This window comes from Solenopsis invicta, chromosome 12 (assembly GCF_016802725.1).
Source record: "Solenopsis invicta isolate M01_SB chromosome 12, UNIL_Sinv_3.0, whole genome shotgun sequence".
Classification (NCBI taxonomy): domain Eukaryota; kingdom Metazoa; phylum Arthropoda; class Insecta; order Hymenoptera; family Formicidae; genus Solenopsis; species Solenopsis invicta.
In genome coordinates, this window is record NC_052675.1 from 16,575,337 (window position 1) to 16,591,751 (window position 16,415).

At 34.3% G+C, this 16,415-nt stretch overlaps 3 protein-coding genes across 6 annotated transcripts in view; all 3 read left to right on the forward strand.

Annotated features, from left to right (window-relative positions):
• Positions 1–41: 41 nt before the first annotated feature.
• On the forward strand, positions 42–11,236 carry LOC105205911. 3 transcript variants are annotated; one of them, XM_039455969.1, is made up of 6 exons: positions 42–255; positions 2,729–2,895; positions 3,644–3,861; positions 4,468–4,542; positions 4,932–5,166; positions 6,539–11,236. In XM_039455969.1, exons 2-6 carry the CDS (start codon positions 2,736–2,738, stop codon positions 6,652–6,654), a joined length of 804 nt encoding a protein of 267 aa, XP_039311903.1. In that variant the 5' UTR covers positions 42–255; positions 2,729–2,735; the 3' UTR covers positions 6,655–11,236. The 3 variants fall into 3 exon arrangements, with proteins under 3 accessions (XP_039311903.1, XP_039311901.1, XP_039311902.1); XM_039455967.1 differs by having other exon boundaries at positions 76–239; XM_039455968.1 differs by lacking the exon at positions 42–255 and adding an exon at positions 274–2,249.
• A 150-nt stretch (positions 11,237–11,386) lies between these two features.
• On the forward strand, positions 11,387–14,188 carry LOC105195997 (uridine 5'-monophosphate synthase). Its single transcript, XM_011161695.3, has 4 exons — positions 11,387–12,054; positions 12,183–12,340; positions 12,414–12,897; positions 13,013–14,188. Exons 2-4 carry the CDS (start codon positions 12,188–12,190, stop codon positions 13,816–13,818), a joined length of 1,443 nt encoding a protein of 480 aa, XP_011159997.2. The 5' UTR covers positions 11,387–12,054; positions 12,183–12,187; the 3' UTR covers positions 13,819–14,188.
• Positions 14,189–14,785: 597 nt separating this feature from the next.
• Positions 14,786–16,415, forward strand: part of LOC105195996 (protein pinocchio) — a 59,816-nt gene continuing 58,186 nt past the window's right edge. The window contains exons 1-2 of one of the 2 annotated variants that reach the window (XM_039455972.1): positions 14,786–14,978; positions 15,352–15,554. In XM_039455972.1, the coding sequence (XP_039311906.1) occupies positions 15,371–15,554 (184 nt within the window). In that variant the 5' untranslated portion in view covers positions 14,786–14,978; positions 15,352–15,370. The remainder of the gene's footprint in view (positions 14,979–15,351; positions 15,555–16,415) is intronic. The other variant, XM_011161693.3, reaches the window with a different exon arrangement.

Here is a 16,415-nt window from a genome sequence, read left to right on the forward strand (position 1 = left end):
TGAATTCCGGAACACTTCATATAGCCATTCGAATTGAAAATCGAGTTCGGTCGGAAGGGGGTGCTTCCCTTTGGCGCGCGCGCGGTGCTGATGAGCCGGTTTCCTTTGATTTTCCGGGGTAGGACCGGCGCGGCGTGCCACCGCCGGCCGGGATCCTCTCTCGCGTGCGCCGCACCCTTGTGTCGTTGGCGTCGCGACGCATCGCGACGCGACGCAACGCGAGGATGCATCGCCGGCAGGTGCGTGAGCTTTCAGGTAATCCGGCGACGAATTAGTAGAGAACGTCGAGAACGTATATCGGGTGACGATTGAGTTGCACTTTCCCCCTTTGCGACACGACTGCAAATGTCACAGTGACTGCCAATGATCGGGGTGTTTACGGACTGCAACGAGTGTGAAATGGCTCGATTAAATGTTGCTCGTCTACGGGTGCGTGAGAAGCGTGTAGATAGATTCTAGAGAATCGTCGGGATTGTGAGCTAAGTTTCGAAATGGTGAATGAATGGCGAGTCGCTCGAAAGGCGTTCGGAATCTCAATTCCAGCTTTAATCAGAGACTGATCAGCCACGTGCAATTTTAATAATTAGATATTATTTGAGGGGTTTAAAGTCGACGCTTCTACAAGAAACATTCAACGCTACTTTCAAGGATTGATTAATTGATTATCCTTGAAACACTGAACGTGTCGTTTGAACGAAAAAAGAAACAAACAAAAGTTTAAATAAAGAAGAAAAAACCTTGCTACTGAGTTAGTAGTTTCAAGGATACCGTATTTCAATAGAAACTTTACTGTGTGCTTAACTTGTGTTTTATTAAAAATTTTTATTTGAAAACGATAAAATCGAGTGGAAAGCGCAGTGCTTTATTTACAATCTATAATGCAAGTCTTGAATTGAAAATTATACCTAATATTAATAGCGGTAAAGAATTGTTACTATTAAATTTTTGAAGGTAAGAATAACTCAAAATTTGTCAAAAGAGACGAGCGGCGTGACTGATCAGACATCTTGTATATACGTCCATTACTGATTAATGGTTGGCTTATTTATTGAGGAAGGAATGATACTTTTATTTAACTTCATCAAATTTTTCTTGGGTTCCTAGTCACGTTATACGCGGAACCGACTGCGCGTATTGTAGCCACCCCTTGTAACGGAGTCTCGTACGATCGATCGGACAAGCACACGACGTGGAAAAGTACCCGTCTTCTCAACTACCCCATATATTATGCACTGCTTGAAGAACTCTAAAAGTTTATTTACAAGCTTCGAGATTATCTTCTGAATTTCTTTATCTATTTGAGATGATTCTTTGTCTTTAGCCGTACAGCATGGAATAGCGAAAACATTGCAAAACATTGCTGCAATATTTTGCGATGCTTTTTTTATGCTGTATGAGTTGTTGATGCTGTATACATACAGATTTACATTAAGCGTGAACAAAGAATATCTTTTTTGTATTTTCTGTAAAAAGCGATTAAAAATTTTCAGTATTGCATCTTTGTAGTCACTAATGTTAGTTACGATCAGCCATGTGATTGACAACGTATAACGTTGTCACGTGATTTGGAAATTTTTAATAAAAAGAATCTGTAATGTATTAATAATCTATTTTTAAAATTTTACTAGTTCAGGTATGTAAATATTGAAATTGCAAAGTCATGAAATGCAACGCATCTTATGGTCCTAGTTGAAAAATTCTAACTCCGCAAGGTCCACGCTTTTTCTCCTTCTCTTAATTTAAACATCATTTAGTAATCAAGTAAATACGCGATAAGGAATTTGAAAGTGCTCATTAAGCAAAAAAAGAAAGAGAGAAAATAACGTCACTTCGCTTCGTTCTTTAAAGATTCTGTCGCTTCCGTCTTTTACCACCACCCTCCCTTTCTTACTTATCCCCTTCGCGCGCAAGCTCCGTCCATTCGCTGTCAGCTGCAGCTGCGCGAGTTCCTGCACAGGAGTAGGTGCACACCCTTCCGCAACTGCAGTTGGCAGTACGCTGCTCCTCGGACTGCAAATCCGATGTTGCTCGCAAATTTGACAACGACAACGATACCGATTCTGCCGAGTTTTCATTTGACAGTGCATCCCGACTCAGCTCGTTCGTTACTTCAAATTTTTTTGATAAATATATATGTACATTTGTAAGAGAGAGATCGAACTTTCCCCGATGATAATTCTCTGGAGTGATGCCTAATTGTTATGGGATTGCTTGACTGTGGCGATTGATGGATTAAAAGTGAAAGTAATGTAAGTCGACGTATCTGCCGCTTTGTCTTATTGTGTTATTCACGCATTCACGTTATAAGTGTACAATTATTCCGTTGTCTCTCACAACCCGTTACTATGCATTTCTTCATTAACTTGGGAACAATATGGAAATTAATCCTTTGTCCATACACTGTTGTAAATTGTTTCTCGCTTATTCTCTGTCGAGAGACTTGTAGCCATTCATAATATTTTATTGTACTAATAATATTTTTATTAAATCCATACCAGATTGTAGTAAAACTATTTCTTTAAATTTAAGCAATATTTTCTATAAGTATTTTTTTTTGCGCAATTCTATACGTAGTGTTATTAGTTGATAATCATGTTTCGACTATCTACTACGTACATTACAATATCGGACGAGTAATGATACATGTGTCGTCCGAAAATGTATTATACAAAATTATATTAAAAATTGTAGATTACACGACGTAACTTACATCACGTTATATTTACAGACGAATTATGATACACGTGTCATCGGGAAGCGCGCACAGATATGATCGGGTGAAACGCAAAGGAGCGGCTTTCCTAACGAGTCTGTTTAAATCAAGAAAACTGGCGGTAGGGATGAAGATTAACGAAGACGAAGAGATGGAACGCGCGCCCAGGGTGGAGACTCCTGGTGAGATAACATTGACCTTTCATACAATTTTTATCTTTAAGATATCTCTTAATATTCTTTAATAACACAAAAATCTATTAAGTCCTTGATTTCTTATTATTCTAAGTAATCATGGAGAACGCAAAAATCTGAAGCGTTTGTGTGTTATTAAATTATGGATTTTAGTACAGAAATGTTGCACGAAAGAACAGTTTTACTGAAGTGCCTAAAAATTTAGTTATATAGATCTGAAAATAATTTCGTTAGGCCATCAAAATAATTATGTAAAACGTTTAAGAATAATGAGCAAGGCTGCAAAATATTTTAACATTCTAAGAACTAATTTACAGACTGTCTTACACACTACAATGGCCTAACAAAATTATTTTCAGATCTGTATCCAGCTAATTTTTTAGACACTTCAACAAACACGTTCTTTCCGTGTCAAAATATATATTATTTAATAATACATAAATAACTCAAATATTAATTAAAATTGTAGAAAGTTAACTGATGTCGGAATTTATTCCAGATCTCGCTTACATTATGTCAATATATTTTTTTAAATTAACAAAATAAAAGTCTAATTAATTATTCGCCGTAACAGATATAACAGAATAATAGTGGTTCTATATATTCAACTAATAAAGCAGTTTCAAACAATAAATTATATACCGTGATTGAAAGATATTCTATGTCAAGTTAATGAAAGCACTCGTGTACACGCGCGCATACACATGATCGATAGCACGAGTAATATTGCTTGCAGCAATTATTACCAATGCTTGCCGCCGGAGCGGCTCGGAGAGTGACAGCGCGATGTCGCGAATTCCGTCGACCTTGAGTGTGACAGCGGTGGACGTCGTCGTCTCCTGTCAGCCGTCACCCTCGCATTCAATTTTGACCCTGACACCCGGTAGAACGCGTAACATCGATCAGGACATGGAGGCACTCAGACTGAGTCGTCAGGACAACCCTTTTCTACAGGTTCGGCCTGATCATTATCTCTGCCTCACAGGAAAAAAGAAATGATTTTTGCCAAATTTTTCAATCCCAAACAATTTGCGAACCTTTTAGAATTATTTGAACTTCGTAACATTATTTTATTCTAAATTTGTGAAAAGTGTATTCTTGATCTTTACATAATCTATCAGTCTTTTAGAACTTTAAAATTTCCCGGGAAATAATTTTTTTATATAATTATATATCAAATATGTCTATATATATATATATATATATATATATATATATATATATATATGTAATATTAATAATGAAATATATATATATAAAATATATTACCTATATATTATACATAATTATATGTAATGTATATTGCATTATGTATTATTACATATATATTTATATATGGACATATTCGATATATAATTATATATGAAAGACTTTTTCTGGTTAATACATATATTAAAGTTATTTTTGCGGTTGGCAGTTTGAATTTTTCCTAATTATAGAAGAAACAACGGATTATTACAATATAATAGATTCTTCTATTTCGTGATGATGTTTCATATGATTTCGCTTCATAATATATGCATATCGATGTAATTGTGCAAATTTTCTCTAATTATGCAGGTGTTAGCGAGTCGAGAGAGCCTCGTGGAATCGATCGAGGAGTCCGAGTCCGACGATGCGATTTTAATGTCGCAGGTGAGACCCCTCATCAAACTTCCACGAACTTAATAAAACATTAGTAATTTATTTCCACACAGCACATAATAACAATTTGCCTTTTTTCTCCCCTGTCATTATGCATTTTTTCAAGAGAAGGGAATGGATTATTTATAATCGCTTCAAATTATACGACTCTAAAAAATTTAAATAAAAATGAAATAATTATCGGATTTTCGCGCATAACTATTTGTAAAGATTGAAAAAGAACGTAATATAAAAACGAGTCAACTTTCTTGAAGAGGAGTATAAAAAGGAAGAAAGGAAGAGAGCGTGTTCAAGAGTATTTACTCTCCTCTTGAAAGAAGTATTTTATATTTCTTTTCAAGTGCGTTTAAAGAAAAGTACGAAATGATACGTGCTTTCAGGAATACGGTGACGCGGATCCGCTCACACTCGCGCAGGTACATGAGCATCTGGTACGCAGTCCACCCCCAGCTTCGTGGCCCAATTCCACGGCCTTCCAGTTTCCCAATCAGGATGAAAGTATCACTCCAGGCAAAAATGATGCGGCACTCCTAGTCAAGAGTCCGTCAAAGACGCCCTCGCATCGCGGTAACGACCACGAGCTCTCCAGGAGCGAGACGACGACCGATATTAGAGGTGAGAATTTTAACGAGGATATTAAGGTGGTGCGCGACGTTCGCTTTAAGAGAATTTAAAGAAAAACTGTGACTAAAATTAACTGATTAAAAATCGATAGTAACTTGCTATACACGGATATTTATTTTTAACAGAAAGGTTCGTTTCCTTTAAATCAATGCTTATGTAATGTAATTATAAATTACATGAATATAAAATAAAATTTTATATATATATATATATATATATATTATATTTGAATGATGTTGTCCAACGTTAGCTATTAAAAAGGTAAATTTCAAAAGATATATTCAGAATATAATTGCAACACAATATACTCTCTTTATGTAATTAAAAAATTGATTAAAATTATCTGTTAAAAATAGAAAACTTATAAATAGATGGAAAATTACCATTTATTTATGTTTGTTTTTCTTTTTCCTTTGAGAGAGTCGCAATGTTTGCGGTGATAAATTATTCAATAAGATGGAAATATTAAAATGATATTGTTTAATCGAGAGAATCGATAAGAAAAATGGAATTCTTTGCGTGTTTAAGTGAAATTATATGCTGACGCTATTGTAGAAATATAGATTCGGAGCTTCAGCAAATCGATCCATTCACGAGAGACACTTACGTCCAACCTTGACATTGCACTCTAGACTCTAGACGCGCGCGATATCTCTCTTCCTCCTTTGCCTGCATATACACGTGTACATACTGCCTCTTTCCACTTTTAACCCGATTAAATTAAGGTTCCTGAGAGTGGGCGATCGACGGAAAGTTTATAGCTTTCTATCCTGCTGATAAAACCGGATCAATAAAAGATTATATACGTGATAATGTCTAACTACATAAACTGATTATTTATAAATAGCAATTACGTACAAATCATGATTTGTAAACATATTTTTATAAATTTTTATCACAAGCGCGTAATAAATTAAATTTATAATAACAGATAAATAATAGAGAAGGTATCGTGAGGGGGGCTATCCCTATTATCTCCATCTTATTAGATGACGAAATTCTAATGATTGTTTACGGAATTATTTATATTTAGTAACAGCACTCCGTTATGTAGTGATTATCGCCTTGTTTTCTCTTCCACTCATTATGCAGTGTCATCGCATTTTTATAAATCACGTCCTAAGTAATAAGTATTTCATAACTTTGAGTCTAGAATCTATTAAACAACACTTTAATAAATATAATCGTTCAAGTTTCAATATAAAATGTAAATGAGTGCCATCTTACTATCTTTTCCTCTAATGTAAAAAAAATACATATTACATGTAAATTGTTTTGTAATTGGACAATTCTTATATCTATAATGATAAAATCTGGAGTAGTCTTCGAATTACTCTTATATATTATTATTTTTTTATTTTAGATCGTCATTCTCATCCGTTCTCGTTGCTACACCCGACGCCGATTCGCTCCTTGTCGGAAGTTCGACGACTTCATCGATCGGCCGACGATAGCGTGCAGCTCATGTCGAACGAATAAGTTTCATCAGAACGTTGGATTCGTATTGGAATTTCTCGCAACTGACGGATGTCGGTTCAGTTCTGCCGAATATTCTTCGACAACAGCGTTTGCTGGCGAGTCGAAGAAGGCTTCGTTCGTGCAAACGAAATTTATGATCGATTCCAGGCAAGGTTTGTCTCAATTAAGAAAGCTGATATGCAAGAAATATGAAGGACCATCGAGATTTGCATGTATCTGATACATGGTCAAATTGAAGCTATGACACATTTGAGGCGACTCTGATAAGAGATTACAGAGTGATTAATGATAATTAATCACATTAATGGTGATTAATACAGTGCAATAAGAGTAATTTTTAACATTCTTTTCACTAGGAAAGTAAAAGAATGCGCATGTTGAAAAAAATAACGATTTCATCGTTTTGAATTTCGATAGTTTATCGAACCGTTTTTCTTTCTGATAACTTTCAAAATCATTTCTCAAAATCTTCATGAAATATATAACTTCGATCTTCGTCGATTGATCTAAATAATTTTAATAATTTTAATCGATGTTAATAATTTCTCCTTAAGCCATTTGTAGTTACGATCGCGTGTTTTATCAATAGGCCTATTTTTTTACAAAGCTATTCAAACGATCGAAGTACAGCATCGATGTCTTTCAATTATTTTACTTGTAATTTAGATATTAAATATCACATCAATGTATCATGATTTTTTAAATTCTAATTCGCGGACAGTGTATTAAAGTCATTCTACGTAAGACGCGGGTCGCAGGTCGTAAACGCGGATGCGATTATCAAACAAAGCATTAAAAATATTATTAACGCTTCCGATACTATGCGCATTTGCGACCTGCGACCTTCATTCTGCGTCTTATGTAAAATGGCTTTAATAATTAACATTAATTACTTGTATAAACCAGATACTTTCCGGAATAAGTACATTCACTTTTTAGCTTATTGAGAGAATACGCCAAATTGAAGAGGCTACAATACTCAAAGATATTACGAAGAATCTTGTACGTGCTACTTTACAGGAGATTTTAAGCAATGCACTATTACATAATTATTATCAGAATAACGAAAAATATTATCTCTGCTAAATCGTCAGCTGAGAGTATTAGATAAATATTTAACGTATTATGTTTCCAAGCTTTAAATTTACATAATTTTGATGCGGTTATTATATCTTTAAACTTTGTCTCTCGATGAGCAATATAACCGTTATGTAACAGTCGTTAAAACACAAGGCTTAAAATAATTATTAAATTATTACTCATGATGAATGCGATATTATCGGGATCTATTGTTGATACGATAGTTATTGTTGAGGCACACGTCTGTAATTATTCGTGCAATTTAGATGTCTATTTTATGTAGCTGTTTTAGAAATATTTCACATTTACTTATAATCTTTTCTGTCATTTGAATATTTAATTGATCGATCTTGATTGTTGTTAAGCCAATATAAATATTATTTTGTCGGCAAATTATATACATAAATACTGTATAAGAATTTCTGTTTTAACTAATTGCGAGGAAACTGTAAGCACAAAATACACATGGGTTTTCCATTAAAATTCATTTTTAATGGCAATTTCAAAAGAAATCTAATTTAACCAGTACACACACGTAAGAAATAATAACTCCAAAAATAATGTTAATGCTGACGATGCGCCAAATGTACAGGCCTCAATGATACAATTCCTCAAATTAGATAAATAGACAAATAGTCGTAAGATCTTTTTTATAGGACAAAACGGACAGATTTATCGATAACGATTAACTTCCGAGAGTGAAAGTAATATTTCTTTTAGAAAACGATAAAAACTGTTGTCAATGAATTCTCAACGAAATCAGTAACATCCCTGTTTGTCCTTCTCTTTTTAGAACAAAGAATTTTTTCGTAGACAACGTTAAGATCACAGAATCTGACGTGCTCTTTTCAAATCAATATAATAAATGTCATTATAAATTATACAAAACACTATTTAGAGTTGTATACACAAAAAGAAATCTTATGTAAAAATAAATTAAAGTTCTTATATAAATTGTTGGGTTTAAAATGTCAATTAACTTTTTGCGAGTCTTGGACATTAAATGTTAAATTAAATATTTTTTATATATTCATAGTTCTGAAAATTAAATATTAATTTAATATGTAATATGTATATATTTACATAAAAAATAGAGCATTGTATTTCATTAAAATTATTTGTTTCTTACATGAATTGTTGCAAAGAAGAGCAAAATCTAATTTTTTTAATTATTTAAATTAAATTGTTCTTCAAGCCATCAATTGCATATTAAAGTTACATCTAACTTATCATTAAAATTAATATTGAGCACGTCAGTTTCTTTAACAGATTTTTTACAAGTTTCTTGGAACATGTTTGATACGGTTTTCTGATAAGTTTAAATAATAATAAGGATGGGTGGCCAACCGAATGCAGTAGGCTCTTATATTTATCAGACAGAAGTAACGCTTTTAAAATATTAACATTAAAATTTATACATACTCATATACTCATCTCTCATCCCATGTATAAAGAGTCATATAAACCAATCGTTAGAACAACTCCAAGCTCATTAATATAAAGTAACAGTAACACTAATAATAGGAATGGACTTCTTTACAAAAGTATCTAATAAATATTATACATTTCGGTCGCGGCCACCCGGTGGCGTCGGGAAAAGATCGGCGCAATTTTAGCAGGGTTTATATGAACTTGGGGGGGGGGGGGGTATTCCAATAGCGGGGTACGTAGAAAATTTATTATTATATCAAATTAGAGTCCAATCGACTTGAGAATTGAAATTAATTACATTGTAATTGTACTTAGGTCTCCTAAGCGTTAGAATTTGGAAGCGTTCGCGCTCAGAGCGAAGGCACAAAAACGCGACAACATGCCGACAAAAAGGAAAAAAAAAAACCAGTAGAGAGACTTATTTAATCTAGTCGAGTGTATATATAATATACAGATTCCACGTGGGATGTCCATGAACGTATAACGTGTTCGGAGCAAAAGTAAATTATGGACGTTATTCGTGGTCGTTTCTCGATGAACATCTGTGTATACACATTCTTTTCAAAAATCTGGTGTGTTAAGAGATTTACTAAATTTTTGTAATCTAATAACATATATCTATTACATTTCTTTATTACATTTTTGTTTAAATATACGTGCATATATATATATATTTTTTTTTTTAACTTTTTAATTTTATTATCTTACTCTTGATTTTTTAAATTAATTACTCCCCAAGCCTAACATGTGCACAAACACAAGAAATTCTTGTTCATCGAGAAACGTCTGTGAATGCCGAGGTTCAGAACTTGCAAAGATTATTTTGAATACATGTAACCTTAAATGGATTTATAATATAATTTATAATATAAATTAAATAATACGGTTTTACATTTCAAGTTTACATCACAGACTTAATCATTTCTTTCTTTTTAAATAATTGATATGGTAATCAGAATTTATACTGAGCGTCTGTAATAGCAAGGATTCATAATATCAATCCATCAAGGGATAAGTGTATTATAGATCTATAAATAATATATGCGTTAATTCGACAGTTCAGAATAATTTAAAAAATCTACATTTTAAATGATATTTTAAATGATATCATTGAAAAGCTGGCGCAAGGTAGCCCAATGATATAAAGAATTCACGGTATACAGATTCGAGATAAGCCTTAAGGACAGAAGTTAATCGTAACGAATACTTTTTTAGTCAATAGCCAAAATGCCGCAAGATAGTTTTATCTTATTTAACGGCCTAGAACGCGTGTAATTGATAGCAATGAATATTAATGGCAAACAAAACAAACATTACCGCAACTTTGTTATGCAAGTATTTGTCTAACTCCAAATAAAAAAAAAAGAAAAGAATATTCAGGTGGATGCACAACTTTTAAAACATTCTGCATTCCGTAAAACTTTCGTTGCATATACATGTAGAATATGTAATTCTTCATGTAAAGTCTTGCAATTTGTATCGCAATTATTTGTCTCATAACAGTTTAAAACGTATTCTTTTGTAAAATTAATTAAAGGGACTGTTATCGATTGCAACATTGATATTATCAGTTGTTAAGGTTTCATTTGTTCTTGCAATTATTAATTGCGTGCGTGTTGATTTGTGCGCAAAAACCAACGGGAAAACGAAATAGCGAAAAGCAGCAGCCGTAATTGGCTAATTATAAGATATCTAGAAAATAAAAAATTTAGAAACAAAAAGAAGCTTAAAATTATGTTGAAAAAATATGTATTTTAAAATGATGATAATAATTATTATCATTAAGTTCTTATTTATCGTTTTTAAATTCTACGCGAATATTTTGTATGTACATATTCGCTATCGTTTTTGCGAACAAATCAGGGGAGTCATAGTTATTGATACTATTTACATATAACATACTTGAGCGGGTGTATTAATGAGACATAGAATGTCCAGCACGCACAAACACATACATACATGGACACTTGCAAAGTATGCGTTTTGCGATCACGCGAAAATCGCGTTGCGATCTCTAGAGATGTGTTTGTTGTTTTCGAATAAAAATGAAATATATTTGTGTTACTGTAAATGTAACATTATTTTGTATAATTCATTGCTCCTTTCCCTCTTACAGCAATTTAATTATCTTTAATATAAAAATGTTCAATATTTTATTTTATAATTCTATTTTTTTTATATCTTCTATAGTCTGTCAATATGTTTTTCACTTGTTTTTATTATTCAAAGATATTTTATTAAAATAATGTAAGTTCAAATGTTCAAAAATTTTTTGAACGTTATAATAAATATTTGAAAAACATTCGAAAGAGTGCAACAATTGATAAACGTTTATAACTTTTCAATAAAGTATTTTCAAACATAAGTTTATATGAACTTTTTTCATTTACTCGACTTCATTATCATGTCACACGACTTGTGTAATTGACGAGACAGCCGACCGATGACGTTAGCGTACAGTGGCGCGGCTTACAACTAAGCGTAGCCGTGACCATTAAGCAACATGTGGTCATTCTGGAGCTTTCTTTTTTTACGCGTTGCTCCCTAAAGGGAAGTAAAGCGGTTATTATCCTTTGTGAAGGCACGCGAAGCGGATCAGTTCTGTGCAAGTTATCGCGTTATCGAACTTAATCGTAGTCGAATCATCTAGTAGTGTATTGAATAAAGACTGATTTATTTAACACATAAAATACACTGTAGTAATTTCGCGCCCGACCCAGTATTTACAGTGCACGTGGCAGAATATTTTTTTTCTTTTTATGGAGTAAAGTCCCACCATCTTACATAAATCGGAGCACGTGGTCGGAGTAAGTTCCTGCCGTCGAGAAGTCAATAGTTGAATTCAGCACCGAATAACATAAAGATAGAGTGATTTCAAGCGATCCCCAGGTAAATTTTGGCTCTAAACTGCCATTCTTTGCGAAAATTTATTAAATATTTCGGAACTATTTATTTCGTCACTTTTAAATGTTTAATTTTTCGAAAGAAATATTTTTAATACGTCGCTATAATTACAGACAAAATGGAGACAGAAAAAATGATCGATTTAGAAGAATTAGCAATAGAATTATATAATATTCAGGCCGTGAAATTCGGAGAATTTGAGACAAAAATCGGCCTGATAACACCAATATATTTTGATCTGCGAATAATAATTTCTCATCCCAAATTGATGGTAAGTGTAAGCATTTGACGGAATTAAGATGATTAAATAATTATAAAATTATAATTTCATTCTTTTATCATAGTTGAAGTTGGCAAAAGCTCTATGGAAACTACAAGATAATTCTTCAAAAGTATCCCGAATATGTGGCATCCCATACACCGCATTGCCATTAGCCACCTTGATATCAGCGCTGGAGGAGGTCCCTATGTTAATAAAGAGAAAAGAAGCAAAATCATATGGCACAAAGAAATTAATCGAGGGTGCCTTCTTGCCTGGTGAGACCTGCGTAATCATCGAAGATATTATTACAAGTGGTAGCAGTGTCCTGGAGACTGTCAATGTATTGAGAAAGGAAAATCTGAAAGTGACAGAGGTTTATGTGATAATCGATAGGGAGCAGGGTGGCAGAAAGAATCTCGAGAACCACGGGATCAAAGTCAAGAGTCTATTTGAGATAACGCAATTCATGAAGTATCTCCTTAAAGCTGGCAAGATTACGCCTGACACAATCGAGAATATTAACAATTACTTGGCAATGAATAAGGCACCAAGCATTTCCGTGCAAGGTAATATAGATATTTTTAAGATATTGATTTGTATACAAAGTGCTACATTCTAATTTATGACTTTATAAGCTATGAATTATATTTCAATTTTTGCATCTATTGCTTTTATTTGTAGGCGTGCCAGACGATAGACTAAAGCTGCCATATGCTGAACGCGCCAATTTAACAACGAATCCGTTGGCTTCGAAGCTGCTAAAATTAATGGAATCAAAGCAAACTAATCTCTGTTTGTCAGCCGATTTGAAAGAAATGGACGCGATTTTGGAATTAGCGGACGTGGCGGGGCCTCATATCGCCGTCTTGAAGACGCATGTAGATATTATAGACAATTTTAACGAAACGTTCATTGTACGACTTAAAGAACTGGCGAGGCAGCACAAATTTTTATTGATGGAGGATCGTAAGTTTAGCGATATCGGCAGCACGGTATCCTTGCAGTACAGGCATGGCTTGTACAGGATTGCCGAATGGGCCGATTTGATCACAGTTCATTCGGTACCGGGTGCGTCTATCATTGACGCGCTGAAGAAAGCTCTAGAGAACATCACTGAGCCCCGCGGAATTTTTCTGGTTGCCGAGATGTCGAGCGAAAATGCATTAACCACCAGCGATTATCTGAAGAGAACGGTCTCGATAGCAGAGGAAGCTTCCGATTTGGTGATAGGTCTAGTGTGCCAATCCAATCTCTTGGCGCAACCCGGACTGCTGCAATTAACGCCTGGTGTCAGACTATCTAAAAGTGGCGACGGTCTAGGTCAGCAATACAACAATCCGCAATCGGTTATCAATGCAGGTGCTGATTTAGCAGTTGTTGGTAGAGGTATCACGGAATCACCTCACGGTTATCTGACGGCCACTTTAGAATATAAAAGAGAACTTTGGAATGCGTACAAGGAACGAATAAACACATCCAATACGTGATACTATATATATATTAAGAGATAATTTAATTGATATTTACGAATTATTTTTATACAATCTTATCTCCTGCTCCAGTTAGATCTGTACAATTGTTTTTCTTTTTTTAGTACACATTACATTTCATTACTAATATTGCTATAATGCTTTAGATATCAGATTTTTATAATTCTGTTTTCAATTTTTTTTAATACAATAAAAATGTAAATAATAGATTATACAATTTTATGTTTTTAAATATTTTTTAAATAACATATTAAATGTGATGATCATAAGAGTTGTGCGTCTGCTTTCTGTACCAAAATTCCAGATTCCAATTCCCAATTATCAAATAAAATTAATATTTTATTCATTAAAAGTAGTTTACATAAACTAATAAAGAAATTTTGTTTTTCCTTAAAAAAAAAAGTATGTTTTCTTTTTAGGTAAATTTTTAATATAGAAAAGCAAGTTAATAAGTTAAAATTTAAGTGTTTAAAAAATAATTGATTGAAGTTAAAAATTAACTCATTTAAAATTAATTTAAATTAAGTTAAATTAAAGTTTGAACTTTTTAACTTTTTAACTAGTTACTACCTAACTTTTATAATACTTATACGTTATTACATCAAAATCACATTTTAAAATATTACAAAACTTTAATAATTTAAAACATTGAAATTGGAAAAGTTTAATTGTTTCTTAAGTTATGTCGTTGTAAGAAACGCGATATATGTCTTATAAAGCTGCGAAGCATCGTAAATCTCAATCTCTTTTATCACAACATGGATATAAGATTTTAAAAAAGATCAATTAAAAGTAAGCAGTGCGATATTGTAAATCGCAAATCGCCGTAAGGGAAACGAGCTCGCAACATTGTCCTGAAGTTGGTCGCGCGCCATTCGTCAGCGAGCGCGTCGATTTTTCCGCGCGATAACGCACGTCAGGTGTCAGTCGACCGCTGCTTGTCGTCGCGCGCGGATCATCGAAAAAATAAAACGGAGTGAAAAAAAGATAAAAAAAAGAGTGAGAGAGAGAGAGAGAGAACGAGCGTCACGACGTCACGACACGGCTTTTCGAACCTTTCTCACGAAACCGATAACGAATGTCACGAAAGTGACGGCAACGTAAGCTGAAACGAGCATGTCGGCGTGAAAAACACTTTCGCATCACTTTCGTCACAGGTAACAATTATTGCTACGCAACTTGCATAATCCCGTAATCGCGCGACGTACTGTACATGCACTCGGCGTCCATCAGCTTCTGCGTTCGTCCGCGCGGCGAAAAAGTATCGTCGAAATAATCGGGCGACGAATGGCGCGGTACGAACGTGCCCAACCTTGAAACACTCGAGTAATTAGAGTTACATATACGATGAAAAAGTGCCGTGTACATACGATACTTTATGTAATCTTCTCTGTGTGTCATAACGGAGACATCCGTAGCGTAACATCATCGCGACTTTGAGTGTTTCTACTGATTTCGCTGAAATAATACGAACGTATATAATAAATAATATTTTACGCGGGCTCGCCGCTCTCGCCCGCGGTATTTCAGAGAGCCGCTCATTCTCGCGATGCATCGGCGCGGTGGCACGACGGAGACGTCGACGACAACGTTGACGGAATTCGAGGAAAGCGTGTCCTTCGACGCGGATGATCCGGATTTCGCGCCGTCCACGCCGAACGCCGTGCGGAACGTTCTTCTGTGCGACGCGGCTCGTCGACGCCTCGCGGACGTCAGGCTTGACGTCGGCAAAGGTAAGTTGCACACACACATGCACCCACACACACCTTGAGACGCTCCTAATCGCTTTCCGTTCCGCGCGCCCATCGCCAGCGGCGTTCCCTTATTTTTAGCCTAATTTCAGCCTTATTTTAAACTCGCCCGCCCGCCCCAGGTTTTCGCTTCAATTTGCGGCGGAATAATGATCATAATGGGGGAGAAGCGAACGTCAGAAGCTGGGCGCGATGTTATTACTATCGATTTTGTTTTTGAAAAGTGTTAGCTTCAAACGTCAGCGCCGTTCCAAAAAAAGAAACGACGAAGCTTTGGTCTTTCCGTAAATAACCCACGTCCGCGGAAAGCTCAATGGTCTTCGCCCTTCTCTTTCATTTCTTCGAAACGAGACAACAACCCAGGCAGAAAGAATATTCTACACAAATGTACGAAATGCTACAAAAATCTAATGCTTAGAAAATGTAAGCAATGGAACACTTTAGTTAATTTTAATAACTAAATACATATTTTACAAAAAATATATTTTTACAAAAAAAATAAATATAATACAGGGTGATTATTAATGAATATCCCCACTTTTTATCATAGGAGCACGCATTTGTAATTTCTAATATAGTAATATGTTAGAAATACGTATCCGTCGGTAAATCATGCTCTAATGGTAAATAATGGGGACGTTCATTAATAATCACCCTGTATATGAAAAAGAAAATAAATTCTACAAATTTTTACTCTTAGTAGAACTTTGTACTTATTCATAAAAATTTTTTTCGCTTGGACAAAATATTTGGAAATGTGTAGTTTCGTCGAGAGATCGCAGAAACGACGCACTACAAAATTTATAAAAATTTAAAGGTGTTCCAGTTCTAGCATTTTTATGT

Excerpts from the sequence above, each read along its gene's own strand:
- LOC105205911 (XM_039455967.1), top strand. The coding sequence starts at position 91 with ATGAGCCGGTTTCCTTTGATTTTCCGGGGTAGGACCGGCGCGGCGTGC. Across the intron at positions 3,862-4,467 it reads AGGACAACCCTTTTCTACAG|GTGTTAGCGAGTCGAGAGAG; the intron begins GTTCGGCCTGAT and ends CTAATTATGCAG. Across the intron at positions 5,167-6,538 it reads GACGACGACCGATATTAGAG|ATCGTCATTCTCATCCGTTC; the intron begins GTGAGAATTTTA and ends TTTTTATTTTAG.
- LOC105195997 (XM_011161695.3), top strand. The coding sequence starts at position 12,188 with ATGGAGACAGAAAAAATGATCGATTTAGAAGAATTAGCAATAGAATTA. Across the intron at positions 12,341-12,413 it reads TTTCTCATCCCAAATTGATG|TTGAAGTTGGCAAAAGCTCT; the intron begins GTAAGTGTAAGC and ends CTTTTATCATAG. Across the intron at positions 12,898-13,012 it reads ACCAAGCATTTCCGTGCAAG|GCGTGCCAGACGATAGACTA; the intron begins GTAATATAGATA and ends TTTTATTTGTAG.